At 49.5% G+C, this 16,597-nt stretch overlaps 1 protein-coding gene across 4 annotated transcripts in view; it reads left to right on the forward strand.

The window, feature by feature from the left end:
- The window catches only part of CABIN1 (calcineurin binding protein 1), a 150,181-nt gene that overhangs the window by 33,150 nt on the left and 100,434 nt on the right, over nucleotides 1-16,597 (forward strand). For all 4 annotated transcript variants that reach the window (XM_032310064.1, XM_032310065.1, XM_032310066.1 and 1 more), the window contains 8 exons: nucleotides 375-592; nucleotides 2,320-2,398; nucleotides 2,988-3,175; nucleotides 3,990-4,142; nucleotides 5,323-5,517; nucleotides 9,115-9,357; nucleotides 10,885-11,041; nucleotides 15,765-15,880. In XM_032310064.1, coding sequence (XP_032165955.1) covers nucleotides 375-592; nucleotides 2,320-2,398; nucleotides 2,988-3,175; nucleotides 3,990-4,142; nucleotides 5,323-5,517; nucleotides 9,115-9,357; nucleotides 10,885-11,041; nucleotides 15,765-15,880 — 1,349 coding nt within the window. The remainder of the gene's footprint in view (nucleotides 1-374; nucleotides 593-2,319; nucleotides 2,399-2,987; nucleotides 3,176-3,989; nucleotides 4,143-5,322; nucleotides 5,518-9,114; nucleotides 9,358-10,884; nucleotides 11,042-15,764; nucleotides 15,881-16,597) is intronic.

Genomic DNA, 16,597 nt, shown 5'->3' on the forward strand with positions numbered 1-16,597 from the left:
TCTAGGATCATGCTTGACTGTGCTCTCTGAAGGGTGTGTGCTTCAGGTGGAAGCTGGGGGCATGGTTTTGCAAGTCACGTGCACGTGTCCCGGCTATTGAGTGCACATCTTGAGGCAGCGCGTACAAGTTGGCCCTTCAGTCCCCACATCAAACCTGGAGATTCAGAGCAGCTTGCTCACAGCTGGTGAGGGCTGGAGCTAGTCTTGGGGACCACCAGGGGAGCACTGCCCCTCTGGAGGCCACAGGTGCTCTCCTGGCGCTGCCCCGGCCTGGCCCAGCCCCGCCCCTGCCTCTCTCTTCTCCCAGAGGAAACGGGAGACCTTGGCGTGGAAGGTCCTTCATTCCAGTCAGCTGTTTCTCCCTCCCTGGGCAGAGAAGCAGGATGTACATGCATTCCTGCTGGAGAACCTGACCAACGGCGGCATCCTGGAGCTGATGATGCGCTACCTGAAGAGCATGGGCCACAAGTTCCTGCTGAGGTGGCCTCCAGGGCTGACAGAGGTGGTGCTCAACATCTATCACAGCTGGAGGAGGCACAGCACCAGCCTGCCCAACCCGCTGCTAAGGGACTGCAGCAATAAGCACATCAAGGTCAGGTGGCCGGGGAGCCTCTTCAGGTTTGGGGTGGGGGCGGGCACTGTGGGTATGGGGTTGCTGTCATGTTGAGCCTCCTCAGTTGCATCCATTTGTGGGCCCAGAACCTGGGCCTCTGGGGAGTTATGGGAACTGGTTTGTGTCTAGAGGGGTCCCTGGTGGCTGTGTGGAGGCTGCACTCGGAGGTGAGAGTGGGCGTGGGGCCATTAGAAGGCTGTTGTCGGGTGAGTGTCAGTGGTGGCAGTGGAGTGGAAGGTTCTGGAGGTACAGCCTATAGGATGAGCTGTAAGTGAAGGTGAGGGAATGAGATGGTGGACAGGGCTTCTAGGGCTGGCCCCGGCACAGGGGTTGGTTGGTTGTGGGGTGGCTTACTGAGATGGAGGAGAGCCAGTGGAGAGTGGGTGAAAGTGAAACATTCGGCTGTGTTCCAGGTGCCAGGGAATGTTACCAAATTGTGTTTTAGCAGGTGAGAAGACAGAAGTACAGAGTCTAAATAGGTTGCTTAGGGAAGTGGTGGGGCCCACTGTAACTAGGGGGCTGACCCATGCTCAGCCTCCCCGCTGACGGCACTCTGCACCCCAGCCTCCTCCACTCGGAGCTTCTTGAGGCTCAAGGGAACACTGGATGCTCTGGACCCCTTCTTCTGTTACGGGGGAAGGCTGGATGCCTGGGAGGGTGCACTGGGAGCCTTTAGAGCCTGTCGGGTTGTTCTTTCTGACTGGCGACACAGAAGGTAGAAGAGCTCAGGGGTTTGACAGGTCCTAAGGGCCATATGAGCCTGTGCTCCCTACACAGGGACAGCTCAGGGACTGTGTCGTACCAGCTGCTGCTCATTAGGCCTCTTCCCCAGGGGCAGTGTGGAATGGCTGGAGGAGGTGAGGCTTTGGTCTCCAGATGAACCAGGCTGTTTATTTCTCAGCTTTGCCCACTTGGCAGGTGGCTCCTCGTTGCTGAACTTCAGCTTCTTTGTGACTCTGGAGGTGATGCCTGACTCAACTACTTTTTTTTTTTTTTTTTTTTTTTTTTTTTTTAAAGGATTGAAGATGAAAGAAATCTAGCAATGAACCTCTGAGAATCCTTCTCTTACAAGAGGAAAGCAGGATCTGCTAGTGGAGTTGTATTAGGAATGATCAGAGTCATAAGTGACTCTGTAGTAGGAAGTTCACTTAGAACAAAGGAAGCTAGAGTTTCTTTTTTTTTTTTTTTTTTTTAAAGATTTTTATTTATTTATTTAACAGACAGAGATCACAAGTAGGCAGAGAAGCAGGCAGAGAGAGAGGAGGAAGCAGGCTCCCCGCCGAGCAGAGAGCCCGATGCGGGCCTCGATCCCAGGATCCTGGGATCATGACCTGAGCCGAAGGCAGAGGCTTTAACCCACTGAGCCACCCAGGCGCCCATGACTCAACTACTTTTGAGGCTTGAGTGCTGTAGTATGGTTGCAGCATCTGGCCTGACATTTGGCAGGTGAAAGAGCTGCCCCTTCCATAGGGCAGTCCCTTAGGACTGAAGACCGGTCTCTGGCTCCTCTCAAGTCTTGTGCCAGTATAGATCAATGTGCCTCTCCTTATGTCCTGGCAGGAAGCCATTGATTGTAAAATGGAAAGTAGGTTGAAGAAAGAATTATAGGTTTATCAAAGTAAGTTTTAGTTTCATTTCATCCCATGCCTCACCCTTTGGTGCCTCTTTATGACTTCATTCCTGACCTTTTGGTGCCTGTCCTGCAGGATATGATGCTGATGTCTCTCTCCTGCATGGAGCTCCAGCTAGACCAGTGGCTGCTGACCAAGGGCAGAAGTTCTGCAGGTAGGAGGCATTCTGTCTTCTGTGGTAGGAGTAATTTTCCCAACCCTCAGCAGCCAGGAGGAAATGGGAGTGGGAGGCTGAGTCATGGAATTCAGAGTTCCATCTGCAGTGGGCACATTTCCTGGGTTGGCTTGTTGGACTAGGGAGAATCCAGGGTCCCCGAGAAATCCTTTGAATGCTCAAGAAGTAGTTAGTTACAGCTGAGCCCCCAGAGGGAGCCACCTGCCTGCTTTTTCTGTTATTCAGTGTTGAAGGAAGTAGGATCTCAGATTTCTCAAGTCATTACCTGACACTTTATGTGTCCCAATAATTTTTCTAGATGATGTGTATCATTCTGACTTTTAAACCACTATTTGGTGAACAAAGTTCAGTAAGTAAAATGAGGGCCCTTGGGGTCTCTTCATCTCTGTCTGGTTTGTTTGATTTCTCTGATGCTAGCCACTTGAGGGGCTGTAAGGCTCCAAGGGGCTCAGGGTACTCCTGGACACTAAAGCAGGTGTGGTGGGGGCTAAGGGCAAGCTCCAGGGAGCAGAAGGGTGTCTGGAATGTGCACATGAAATTGACTTGTTGTGGCCTGAATGGTTTACAGTGTCTCCTCGGAACTGCCCTGCTGGTGTGGTGAATGGCAGGTTTGGGCCTGATTTCCCAGGAACCCACTTCCTGGGGGACCTCCTGCAGCTGTCATTTGCCTCATCCCAGCGGGACCTGTTTGAGGATGGCTGGCTGGAGTTTGTGGTCCGCGTTTATTGGTTGAAGGCTCGGTTCCTGGCACTGCAGGTTGGTTCTGTGGTTGGTTCCCTGGCCCCAAAGCTGGGGGAAGAGAGCTGGATGTACTCTGGAGAATATGTGTGCAGGTGCATATATGGCTCCTGCCTGGTGCAGAGCTCAGGAGGAGGAAGTGGGATGTGGTGGGGAAGTTTGAGATCTCAGGTAACCCAGGATGGCCCCCAGTTTGTCCAGCATATCAGCATGACCATAGATCTCTGGAAGGGATCTCCTGTGCACCCTGTAGGCCTCCACATTCAGGATTGCCTTGGGTTTTTGAACCCTTTGCCTTTGTTTTCCTGAGAGTCCCTGAATGAGTGCACAAATGGATGCAGAGTTTTCTAGAAGGGAAAACCACTTATCTTGCATGACTTCTCAGAAGGCTTTCCCTCAGAGCCTGGTCTAGATGGCCACGGTGGACTAACCATCACCTCACATGGTGGTGCCCAGTACACTGTGGTGGAATGAGTAAGATTGTCATAGTCGGCTCTGGAATTAGGACAGGCCTAGCTGCTAATCCTGGCTCAGCTAATTTCATGATCTAGAACAAACACTCAGCCTTCCTCAAGTGTCCTCATCTGCAACATAGGGTTTATGATACCTTCCCTTAGAACTGTGGTATGAAGTAATCATTCATTTGTCCAACAAATACTTGTTGAGCTCCAACTGTGCCCAGGAACGCTTTTAGAGGGTGTAGGAGTTTCTGGACAAAACCGCCCTCCTGGTGCCTGCAGTCTAGTGGGATCAGGGAGGTAAGGCACCTGGTACAGCACAGGGAGTTTCCTTCCTTCTGTTCCTGACCTTTGACTGCTTTTCCTCTGACCAGGGAGACATGGAGCAGGCCCTGGAGAACTATGACATCTGCACAGAACTTCTCCAGAGCTCCACTGCCATCCAGGCTGAGGCAGGGACTGAGCAAAGAGACATCATCATCCGCCTGCCCAACCTCTACAATGATTCTGTTGTTTCCTTGGAGGAGGTGAGTGGGAGTTATTTAACGGTGTTTTCTTGGTCAAAGATTTATTCTGGGTTGGCTGAGTTGGACCAGGCCTGCCATGTCCCCGTGGAGCAAGAGAGCAGCCCAGGCGCTGAGCAGGGCTCCTACCTCTCAGGGGAGGATGAAGGAGCCTGGGAGAGGCAGCTCTGGGGCACAAGGGCAAGTTGGACTTATGCCCCCCTCTCCCCAACACACATACTGAGGGAAAGCCCGTCCAGGTGGCAGGGGGCAGGGATGGAGGGAGACCTTCGGCAAGATCTGGAATGATCCTTGCTCAGCTCTCTGGGCCACGTGCTGCAGCAGCTCTAGCGGGATTAGAGGGAAACTTCTGTAGAAGCCTGTAATGCTGGTCTGGCTATGGGTTGGGTCAGCAGTATGGGGCATGTATGTCAGGCTCTGTCCGTTTCTGATCTTGTTCTTACTGCAGAGCCTCAGACCCCACCCAGTTCCACAGCTGTGACATGTCTACTTCAGCTGACTGTCCTTCAGACTCTTACAGAATTCTCTGGGCAAGGCCAAGTGCAGTACCCCTGCTACCTGTGTTCTGGGGGAAACAGCAGAACTCTTGTGAGGAGAGAGTTCTGTGGGTCAATACTGTGTCTCAGCCTCTGGACCAGGGCTCCCCTAAGTCTCCAGTGGCCTCTGGTTCCTCAGTTCCAGGAGTCTGGTTTGCTGTCCAACTATTGTGGCAGAGAGTTATCTGGAACCTCTCTGCTTCTGGGGTAGTTTTTGTATTTTGCTATTTTTTTAAGGTATTTAATCTCTATACCCAAGGTGGGGCTCAAACTCATGACCCTGAGATTAAGAGTTTCATGTTCCTCTGACTGTGCCAGCCAGGCACCCCAGTTTTTGCTTTGTTTGTTTTTAAAAGAATTGAGTGCCTTGACCTTAATAGAAGTCCTTTTCAGTTTTTATTTATTTGATAGAGCATGCGCAGAAGCGGGAGTGGCACGGGGAGGGAGAAGCACGCTAATGACTGAGCCGCTGAGGCACCCCAATAGAAGTACTTTTAATAAAGCTATTGTTCAATGTAAGTGTTGGTGTACTAACAGAGAGTCTACTTTCGTACTCCTCATCTGGGTCTAGTGAGTGCAGACACTGGCCAGATTCAGAGAGGATGTGAGGGGTTTGTCATTGGGCAGCATGTCTGGGCTTTTTCCAGATTGATAAGAACCTGAAGTCACTGGAGCGGTGCCAATCCCTGGAGGAGATTCAGCGGCTCTACGAGGCTGGGGACTATAAGGCCGTCGTGCATCTGCTTCGCCCCACCTTGTGTACCAGTGGCTTTGACCGGGCTAAACACTTGGAGTTTATGACTTCTATTCCAGAGAGGCCAGCCCAGCTCCTGCTGCTGCAGGTGTGTGCTGCCCACGGTCCCCCTTGCCCTGACCTTGTACCTTCTTTGCTTGGTTGTGGGTTTCTTCTCTGGAGGCTTTGAGATGGCCCTCAAGGGCATGCATCTAGGAGAGAAAAGCAGGAGTAAAAACTGCTGACTGGCACCCAGGAAGATGCTAGTTAGAACACATGGTCAAGACTGGGGGAAAGCTGGAACCTAGGAAAGCAGCTTCCAGGGTTCTGTGTGGCTCAAGACAAGTCCATGCTTGAATCGGAACATCCTGGCAAAGGAGGAAGGGAGATTAGTCAGCATGGCACCCAGTGATCCACCTGCTTGTTCATTTGCCTTTTTGTATTACCTTTGGAATTAAGGTGTGAGTAGATGTTAAAATGGACAAACTATACAGTATAGTGAAGACCAAATAAATACCCGTGTAGAGTCACATGATTGTTAAAAAAAAGAACACCACTGTGGTGTTTGAAGCCATGTGTCCTCTCAACTCCCTCCGAGTCTGCCTTCTTCAGGAGGTAAACACTGAGCACAGGGCATCAGGATCTGCTTGGTGCCATTCAGTTGCTCAGTCTCTTTGTGTCTTGGTTCCCCATCTCTAGAATGGAGACAGCCATTGTCCATCCCTCAGCGGCCTGCTGTAGGGGTTATACAAGTTAGTGTGTGTTGGCACCATGCCTGGCATGTAGCAAGCGCTATGTGGTGTGCTGGCTCACATCAGTGCCACCATCTTTGGAAGCATGGGGTTGGATGATAAACATGGATTGTGATAAACACGATGTGCTTAGGGGCATTGGGGGGGTCTGGTGTCCTATCTCTTATGGTTCACGCGCTAATCAATTCTTACTGTGATTGTTATCTTATTGGGTCCTTCCCCTTCAATTTGGAAAGAGAACCCGATCTTCTTCCAGGCTTTTTGCTCCCATTATGTGAGACTTTTCAATTTACTTTCTTAAATTGGGAAATAGTTAAGAGGTGTGGCTGTAGGAGCAAATGGAGGCATCTCCATCCTGGTACAAGGGGAGGAGAGAGTTGGGGAGAGAGAGTTGGTTCAGGGAGGGAAGGGAGAGTGGGAGACAGGAAGGGGGAGGTTCCAGTTCCTGGAAGAGGAAGGTCAGGCTGGCCTGTGCTGAAATCAAGGGACAAAATGTGTCTGACCCCAGTTGCTGTGGCAGGCTTGCAGGGGTGGGTGGCGGGGAATGAAGGAGTGTCCAGCATGGCTGCATATGAGCAGTATGGCTGGGTGTACCAGGGAGGCCATTAGGTGGGGAAAAGATGCCCCCACTGGGCCTGTTAAGGTGGCCCAGTATTCAGATGTCAGTCTGCTGCTATCGTCCTGAACCCCTGAGTGTGGCAAGGTGCTCTGCTGGTGGGTTGGATGGGAATTGAGTAGTACTTGAGAGGTGTGTGGTGAGGCCTGGGCCAAGTGCTGTGAAAGGACATGGTTTTTATTTTGAGGATAAGCGACTGTTGATTTTTCCTCTATTTTCCATTGAGGGGATGTGTTTTCTTACTGATTTTGAGTAATCTTTGTATTTTAAAGTTATTACTCTTTTTTTCTTTAAAAGTTGCAAATATTTTTTCCCAGTGTGCTTTTAAATTGTGACTTTTTTTTTTTTTTTGGACATATAAGAGTTTTGAATTTTATCTTGTCAAATCTTTTGATAGTTTTAAAGGTTTGTGATTTTGTTCATTATGCTCAGGTAGCCTTTCCAAGACTGAGAGAATATTCGTCTACTCATTCCACATACACGGATTAAGTTCCTGTAGAGTGCCTGGCACTGGACAGGGGAGAGAGGCCCCCTTTGGCCAAACCTCTATTTTAGAAAGGGAGGCAGACAAGAAGCATGTCAACAAATAGATGAAAACTGTATTTGCCTTTGTTTTCTTCTGGTGGTGTTAGTTTTGCATTATTGTGCTTGGTCTAGCTTTAATGGAATTTGTCTGTGGAGGGGGTCTAATTTGGAATCTTCTAGCAGTATGATGGCTCTCTCTCCCTATTTAGGCAAGCTGCTTTGAATGCTCTTTGATATAATTGTGTAGTTTTTTCTGGTTGAATTGAGTCTAAGTTCTTGGTATTTTTGATTGCGACTTTGAGCAAGATCTTTTTGTTGGTCGTTATATTTTCTAGCTGTACATTTCTGGTTTATAGGAACCCTATCAATATTTGCATGTTTATTTTCAATCTAGCCACTTTGCTACATTCCCATTCTTTCTGATAGTTTCTCTTTGTTTGGGGTAGACGATCATGTTGCCCACAGTCAGCGGCAGTTTGGTCTCCTCATTTGTTGGCAGTTATTCTTGTGCATTTGAGCTCTTTCTAGCCTTGAGCACTGGGGATTATGTCCCATTAGAGCACTGCTGGTGGGTCCTTGTCTTGTCCCTGACTTTCATGGCAACGCTGGCTGCACTCCCTGGTCTGTCATCTTTATCTTGCTACACAATAAGCCCCTGCCCCTCGCGTGATTGGTGTTTGATCAGGAGGGGTCATCTTGGGCCTTTGGGTTCCACGTCTGTGATTCTAGGCTTCTTCATGCCTCAGGCCTCCTGCTAGAGAGTGTTGGCTTTTTCTAAAGAAACACAGGCCCCGTGTTCCTGGCAATTAAAGGTTTTAAATTGGGGGTGGTTTTGATCTGTGTTCAGACATCGCAGCACATCCCAAAGACGGTTTTAGGCACCCCTGTCTGCGTCAGCTCGGAGAGTGCAGCTGTGCTTGTTGTGTGGAGCTGCTGCCGGGCGTCGGCTGCAGTGAGGTCAGAGCCTCACGGGGCTCCGGGCAGCAGGTGCTCCCTGCTGGTCTAACAGGCCGCCTGCCAGATCTGCCAGTTCACAGCCAGGCCGAGCTTCCCCACACAGCGGCATGGTGATGAAAGTGGCTGAGACTGAGGGCCTTAAGTGGGTTATGTTCTAGAGCAAAAGAAAAGGGAGCTGCACAAAAAGCAATGGCTCCCAAAGAGGAGATTTTAAAATAGTGTGGTGTACTGAGAGCTCCTGCACGTGCCGGGGTGCGGCACTGAGTGTGCTAGGGACGGCGGCTCATATCCTGCTCCCGGTGCCTTTTCCACCTGGGCACCTGGGTAGGGCTGGCCTCTCAGAACCAAGACCTCAGTGCTGCCTGGCTGCTTGCCTCTGCTCTGGCCTTGCTCAGACCCTCCTCCATAGAGAGAGTCCCTCCCTGGGAGCCTGCCCTCCCTGCTGAAACTGTTCCAGAGCTGTGGCACCAGATGAGTGTGTGACTAGGTGGCCTGGACACGGTGGCTCAGGATGAGAGTTGACAGAGGTGGTGGAGTCACTCAGTCTCACCTTGGCTGCTCGCCAGCTCTGTGGCCTCCTCCATGTCCCAGCTTTATAAATGAGGAAGCAGAGGTGCAGAGGTCAAGCCCCTTTCTGAAAGTCCCCTGACGGGCACCTGCTGTGCTGTGATTGCCCTCACAGATGCCTCAAGGCCTCTGGAGAGCCTCCACTACCCCTCTTTTTGGACTGCCCTCGTGTCTTTGTCCCCAGCTACCTGCCCCTCAGTCCTGAGGACCAGGCATAGAGAGCACCATTGCAGTCCTCTCATGGTATGCCCTCCTCCTTCTCTTCTTCCTTGCCCCTCCCCATGCTCAGGATTCCTTGCTTCGGCTAAAGGACCATCGGCAGTGTTTCGAGTGCTCCGATGTGGCTTTGCATGAGGCTGTCCAGCAGATGGTGAATGCGAGTGAGTCTGCAGCCAAGGAGGAGTGGGTGGCCACGGTGACCCAGCTGCTGTTGGGCATTGAGCAGGCGCTCTCGGCTGACAGCAGCGGCAGCATCCTAAAGGAATCGTCTTCCTCCACTGGCCTCACCCGACTTACCAACAACCTCATCCAGGTAACCTACCACTCCTTCCTGCAGACATGCCCTTTCTTCATAGCTCACCAGATTTCCTGCAAGCTAGGCACCCCAAGGGGATGTGTTGGCTGCTCTGGCTGTAGGAGGTGGGTACCTCAGGTGGTGGGTCACTGTGTGCTGCCTACATACCTGCCTGGGGCTGGCTGGGTCTGGGGGGTGGAGATTGCTGAGCACTGGGCACCATAGGGTTCTTCCAGACTCCCCGTCCCCAAGGGCTGGAATTAGGCTCAGTGCAGGAGGCCCTGACATGTTTGCAGTGAGCAGGAGGTGGAGCTGGGGCTGGTACCCCAGGCCCTTGTTCCCCCAACCAGGGCTCTCTACCACCCCACATCATCCTGGCTCTCATACGCAAAGGGTGGTCACCACACTCCGTGTTGTCCAGTGGGCTTCATAGCAGGGAACCTTCCTTAAGCTCTTTCTCCTGACAACAACTACTCATGCTGTCAACAGGTCCTGCCAAATCCCCATCCTTAATGTCCCCATTCTTTGTTTCTCCTCTCTGTGTGTAGTGCTCTGCCTCAGCCCAGGCCACTGCTGTCTCTTCTTTGAACCATGGCGGCTTGCTCCTCGCTGTCCTCCTTTCCCCCTGTACCCTCCCAGAGCAGCCTTCACCCTGATGTGGAAATATCAGTGTACTTTTCCTTCTCTTCAACCCACCATAGTCCTCTGGATTACCCATCACCCAAGGTGCATGATTTCAAGCCTAGCCTCCTTTACTCATCTTTTGCTTCCTTGGCTGCCTCTGGGCCTCTGCCTGCACACCTGTCTTCTGCTACCAACTCCTGCTCTCTTCAGTACTGGTTCCACCACAGCCACTCAACTGGAGTGTCACCTCTGTTTCAGGAAACCTCAGGGTTCTCCTCTGTCCCTACCCCCTCCTCTGAGACCTTACTGTGACCTTCATTTGCCTTAAATGCAGCAGCCATACTGATTTTGATTCCCAATTTTTAAAAAAAAGACTTTATTATTTATTTGAGAGAGAGAGAGAGAGCAAGCATGCATGCAAGCAGAGGGAGGAGCAGAGGGAGAGGGACAGACAAGTGGACTCCATGCTGAGTGTGCAGCCCACTGTGGGTCTCAATCTCACGACCCTGAGACCACAACCTGAACCAAAATCAAGAGTTGGCCGCCTAACCAGCTGAGCTACCCAGGCACCCCTGATTCTTAACTCTTGAGTGGCTTGTCTATGGCTCTCTTCCTGCTGCTCTCTTCCTGCTGTTAACTTGCCCTGCCCTACTCACCTCTGTAACCCTCCCATCGTGCTTGGGCCCAGCACATGGTAGGTGCTGAGGGCATCAGGAGCTGCATGTGACATGAGGGAGGACTGTCAGAGCTGGCTCCTCTGATGCCTGAGCTTAACTCTGTTGTTGGGCACCCTGGGACTCTGATGATGTGCTAGAATGGTTCTAGGTCCATATCCCCACCTCTGCCCTGATAAGTCATCCTAGAGGGTAGAAGGGACAGCTGGCCCGACTGTGATACCCCCTATTCTTCTCCCTCTCCCAGGTCATCGACTGCAGCATGGCTGTGCAGGAGGAGCCCAAGGAGCCCCATGTCTCTTCAGTGCTGCCCTGGATCATCCTGCACCGGGTCATCTGGCAGGAGGAGGACACCTTCCACTCCCTCTGCCACCAGCAGCAGCTCCAGAACCCGGCAGATGAAGGTGCCAGGGAGTGGGTCTGGGTGGGGGTAGGCCCTGACAGCCCTGTCCAGATGCTGAGTGGACTTAGGGCTCAGTCCACAGGATTTTGTGTGGTGCTCAGAAGAAGCAGAAGCTCCTTCAGGGAGCTCATTGTGCAGCGAGGTCAAGGGGCAGTGGGTGTGTGCTATTTCATGTCTGGTGCCAGTGGCAGCACAGAATGATAGCACGGCTAGTGCTTACAAGGAGTGCTGATGGTGCTCTGGGCAGTCTTCATGCTTGCTTATGCCTTTCATCCCCAAGGCAGCCCTGTGAGAGGGGCAGCCACACACTAGCCCTTGAGCACTTAATCACTGCGCTGTGGCCCCTGCTGGTGTGAGTCCATCAGGGCGGGAATGTGGGCAGCTGGAGGGAAGTAGGGAGTGAGCACAGGTTCCACATCCCAAATGTCACATCTTGGCTGTGTGACCTTGGGCAAGTCATATAACCTCTCAGCCTCTATTCCCCAGGTACCTGCTGGGAATATGGTACCTATCTCAGAGGGTTGTTCTGAGGACAAAATGAAATAATAAAACTATCATTTGTCAAATCAGTGCCTGGCACATGGGGTTGCTAAATGATGAGTAGTTACGAACAAGAAGCTGAAAAGAACAAGCCCAGGACTCTTCATGGAGATGATACTTGAGCCAGGTCAGTGTAGTGGTGGGAAATGTAGTGAATTGAAGAATTAACAATAGCAGCTAATGACATTTAAACAAGTTTCCCTATCATTCTACCATGTGGTAGAATGTTCTTGCATTTTCTGTCTAGATTTGGCCAATGACACAAATTTTTTACATAGCTGAGATTTTAGTATACATATTTATGTATTCAACCAAACTTCAAGATTAAATTAATTGGGGATTTTTCCTCAGTGATTTGAAAAATCAAAAAAGTGGAAAATAAAGAAAGTCATCCCTATTCCAAGGCCAGAGTTAACGTGTGGTTTGTTTCCTTCCATTCATTCTCTCTAACTTCTCTAATTCCCCCAATTCTTGTCAACTGCTCACTGCATGTCAGACCTCTGGGAATAAGGCACTTAACTCTGACAGATTTGGGTGGGTGGAGACAGACCAGAACACCCACAGCGCCAAGCCAGTGTGGCCTGCTGAAAGAAGGGTGCCTCAAGCTGCTGGGGGGGGGGGGGCTTGGTATTGGGCTGAGGTTTGAGAGAAGAGCAGGGAGCAGGAGCAGAGGAAGACATTGGGGAAATGGAGCAGTGTAAGCAGGGATGCAAGAGAGCTGGGCCATGTGGGTTGGACACGGGAAGGGCCAGACTGAGAAAGGCTTTCAGGCTTTATTTTATGAAGCTGTTTCGATTTTGCTCTGTGGTTTTTATAATGCTGTTGAGAGGTGTCCTGCTTTACTGAGCCATTCCCCCCTGCTGACCCCTCAGGATGCCTGCAGCATATCTCTCTTATAGGTCACACTTCAGTGAACCTCATGTACACCTTTTTGCTTCTGCCTAATTGACTTTTTGGATAAATTTCTAGGATGAGTATCTTCTGAGCTCATGACAAGTGGTACCTTTTTATTTTCCAGAAGGGCTCCCCCGAGGGGTTTTAATGGTGAAAAAAACAATTAAGGTTTATGACTATGTCTATTGTTTTTCTTATAATACAAAAGACTCCTGAATTAAGAGTATCCTTTCCCCTGTGATTAATTATGCAAACAAAATGTAGTTTTTAAAAACCTGCCAGTAAGCAAACAAGGAAAGGGGGATGGTGGAATGCCATCAACTTAAGAGGATAGGCCAAGGGGAAGAATCCAAGATTCTGGTAGACTGGCAGCAGGTGTGGTTCCTGTCCCCTCCTCTCCCACTGGTAAGAAAGCTGAGGGAAGTTGGGAATTGGGCAAAATCCTGGGAAATATTATTAATGTCCTCTCATTTGTAGACAGCAGGCTAGCAGGGAAGCCCCTCTATATCACCCTGGGCTTGGCGGAGACAGGAAGGGCTCCTGGGCCCTGCCACCTTCCAGTGACCAGACCTCACTGAGGGAAGGGGTCCAGGGATGAAGCACATTACTGGTTGGGTGGTGAGGGGCCTGGTGTAGAGTAGAACATTGTCATATTGAGTTCTCTGAGCCAGTTCACTGGGGATCACTACTTGCTAACGGCAGAGGAAGCAGGATAGAGCAAAGGGAAGTTGATCTGTGCTTCAGATCTGACCCAGGCCTTGTCTGACCTGGCAGGCAGCTCTGGAGCCAGAGGGGCCCATCAGACCTGTCATCCCATGTTGGCCTCAAGTAGCCAGTCTTTAGACTCCCATCTTGCTCAGTCACTGCACAGGGACTCCCACAGGAAGTGCATGGCCTTGGGTGAGGTGCATCTCTGCAGCTACAGAAGACCCTGAAGGAGCTGACAGCTGGGGGCTATCTACTGACTGCACTCCTCTCAGTGGGTAGCCAGTCCTACCTTAAAGGGCATCTCAGAGAGAAGACAAAATCCAGATTCCCCAGTAAGGACTGTGTTTGGCCCTAGCCCAGTGTGATCTCCTTTCTACCTCCGCAGACACAGGTTACAGAAAAGTGGATTGAGAGAAGCACCTGCTTTAAAATTATGGCTTTAAGGAAAGGGTAAATTGACCTTATATTTGGGAGAGTGCCCCAGAAAATTCACTCATCATATGTTAAAGTACATAAGCGTAGTATGGAGGAAATGCTGGGGTAGAGAGAAGTGACATGGCAAGTGTGCTGGCAGATTGTAGCCCGCCCCTGACCTTGTGTAGTGGATGAAAAAGAAATAGATGAGCTCAGACAAGAAGAAAACTTACACCAAGGAACAGATTCGGGGCCCTGTAATGATTTGCACAAGAAATCACTTATGACAAAATTTAAATGAATAAGCGGAATGAAATGAAAAGTTGCAAAACTAAGAGAAAACATTGCAAACCAAGCCTCATCAATATAGACTAATAATGCAGACTGCGAGGAGCAGAATGAGTTTGGCTAGAACCAGGGATACAAATCAGAGCTAAAAGCATTGACAAGAAGGATGGGTGTGGGAAACAGGTGGTCCTTTGTGAGGGTAGATTGTGCTTCTAATGGAAAGACTCTAGCAGTGAAACAGAACAAGCATTCAACCCGCTGTCAAACACAGAAATAAAATTAATTTCTCTGTAATAAGAACAATGTGCAGATTCAAAGTATTCAGTATACATCGTGAAGAATTGATAGACATAGCAAGTACATCCGGGTTAAGGATCTACTTTAAAAAATAAAGATATTTTAGATTTCAAAACTGAGAAGACAATTTGTCTTCACAGGATAAAACACGAGATTCATTTCACATTTCTCCCTAGCTGCATTCAGGGCAGTTGAGGTGCTACTTAAAAGTCTACACTGTTCTCCAGGGAAGATGGTGCAAGCTAGGTGCAAGCTAGGACATCTGGCCAAGTTGTTTGTCATTAATAGCGGCAACAGACATTTATAAACAGGGATTCCAGCTTCTGTGGGTGCTTCTAAAAACACCACTGGAGGGTAAAATCAGTAAACCAACATGAGTCAGAATGAAATTTGTCAGGAGTGGAAAAGCCACGGGCAAGAATTTGTGATGAGCATCAAATCCATTTAGAATTGGAACTGAGAGAAAGCAACTGTGCTAATTATGGACTCGGAACAGTATTAGTGTTACAAACCTTGAAGTGCTACAACTAATATGTACAGCAACACTGGGAGAAGGGGAGAAAGGAAGTGTTACAAGCTATCATCCATCTTGTATAATAGAATCATTTGTTGCTGTTGAAAATGGAAAGTAAAGGGCCAGTATGGCTTAATTTCTTCATGGTTTTCTGAGTTTGTTTGTTTGTTTGTTTTAAATCCATGCCTTTCATAGCTTTTTAAAAAATTTAATTTTTTTTTTTTTATTAGAGCAAGTGAGTGAGAGAGGACGCATGAGCAGGGGGAGGGGAGGGAGGATCAGAGGGAGAAGCAGAGTCCCTTTTGAGCAGGAAACCCAATGTGGGGCTCCATTCCAGGACCCTGGGATCATGACCTGAGCTGAAGGCAGACACTTACGTGACTGAGACACTCAGGTGCCCCCCTTTCATACCTTTTTGACTGGGGCTGGCCGATGGTCAAAAAGTATGAAACAAATTTCATGAAAGAATCCTTACTCTACTGGGTGTGAGCCCCACTGGTATTTTCTGTCATGTATTCTATCCTAGTCCTCTTTAAAAATGCTAATTTCAAGCCCACTAGTGAGTTATGGTCTAGAGTTTCAAAAACACAGAAGGATATTTAAGGAGCTAGTAATAGTTCTAGTGGTAAACAGACACTTAACTGAAACTTGGTCATTCTGTGTTTCTTCTGTATATTCCCATAGGCCTACATACAAGAATTTTGAAGAAATGGTATATGTAGTTTGGGTTTCATTGTTAACAATTATTTATCTTTCTGTTTGAAAATGTTTCATATGTGCCCAGAGGGATGCTTCTAGTGATGTCCACCAAATGTCAGCGTGGTTTTATGGAGGTGGATGAGGCATTCCTTACGTCTTCCTGTATGATTTGAATTGTTTTTTTGAGAAGCATGTATTACCTTAGTAAAGCCAGTCAACTCATTACTTACTTAAAAAGATAAAAAAAGGAAAGAAAGAAAAATCTGTGGCTACCTTGATAGAGACAGAAAAGCCCACAAAGGAGAGACTCGCCTTGCAGGTCCCACACATGTCCCCATGCTAACTCTGTGTCGGTCTGGTCTTTCCCTAGTGATGGCAGAGACTCCCATGCTCCCATCCTCCCTCATGCTGCTCAACACAGCCCATGAATATTTGGGCAGGAGGTCCTGGTGCTGCAATTCTGATGGGGCTCTGCTGCGATTCTACGTAAGTGCTGCGCTCTTGGCCAGGGCTTGTGGGGTGAGGGGTGGGATGGGGTGGGTGGAGTGTGGGTTGCGATGGGTTGGCACCCTTGAGGCTTGCTTGCTTGGCCTCCCCCCACACTAGATCCTGCTGTGCTCCTTTGATTTTGTATGTGACTACTGAGAGTTGCCAGAAAGTCAGAACTTGGTTCCCTTGTGCACCTGAGTTCAGGGGTTTTGGACCCGGCCCTGACCTACAGGTGGATTTAGAACCACTGCTCGTTACTCCATCTGTTATGTGTGTGTCAGGCATGGGGCCAGGTCCTGGAAGTAACAGCTGCATTCCCCACTGCCTTCCATTGAGTCCTGTTTGCCAGGCACGAGTCGTACAAGGTAGTAGTCGCTGAATCAATAGCTACTTAGTAAGTAAATATTTAGTGAGTGCAAATAGCCTTCCCTCACTTGGTAGCTATGATCGATTGGGCATACTAGGGATAAGCAGCACGATTCCCGTCCCCAAAACTTGCTGCTGAGTTACAGAGCATGAGAAGGGCACCCAACCCAGCCTGTTAATAAATGTTTAGTGGAACATGGCCATAACCACTCATCTACCTATTAACTGTGGCTGATTTGGCAATACAGTGGCAGGGGTGAGGGGCTCTGATAATACCGTATGTGAAATCTGAAATACTTACTGTGTGGCCCTTCGGGAAAAGATTTGCTGACCTCTGCTGTATACCTT

This window comes from Mustela erminea, chromosome 13, assembly GCF_009829155.1.
Source record: "Mustela erminea isolate mMusErm1 chromosome 13, mMusErm1.Pri, whole genome shotgun sequence".
Taxonomy (NCBI): domain Eukaryota; kingdom Metazoa; phylum Chordata; class Mammalia; order Carnivora; family Mustelidae; genus Mustela; species Mustela erminea.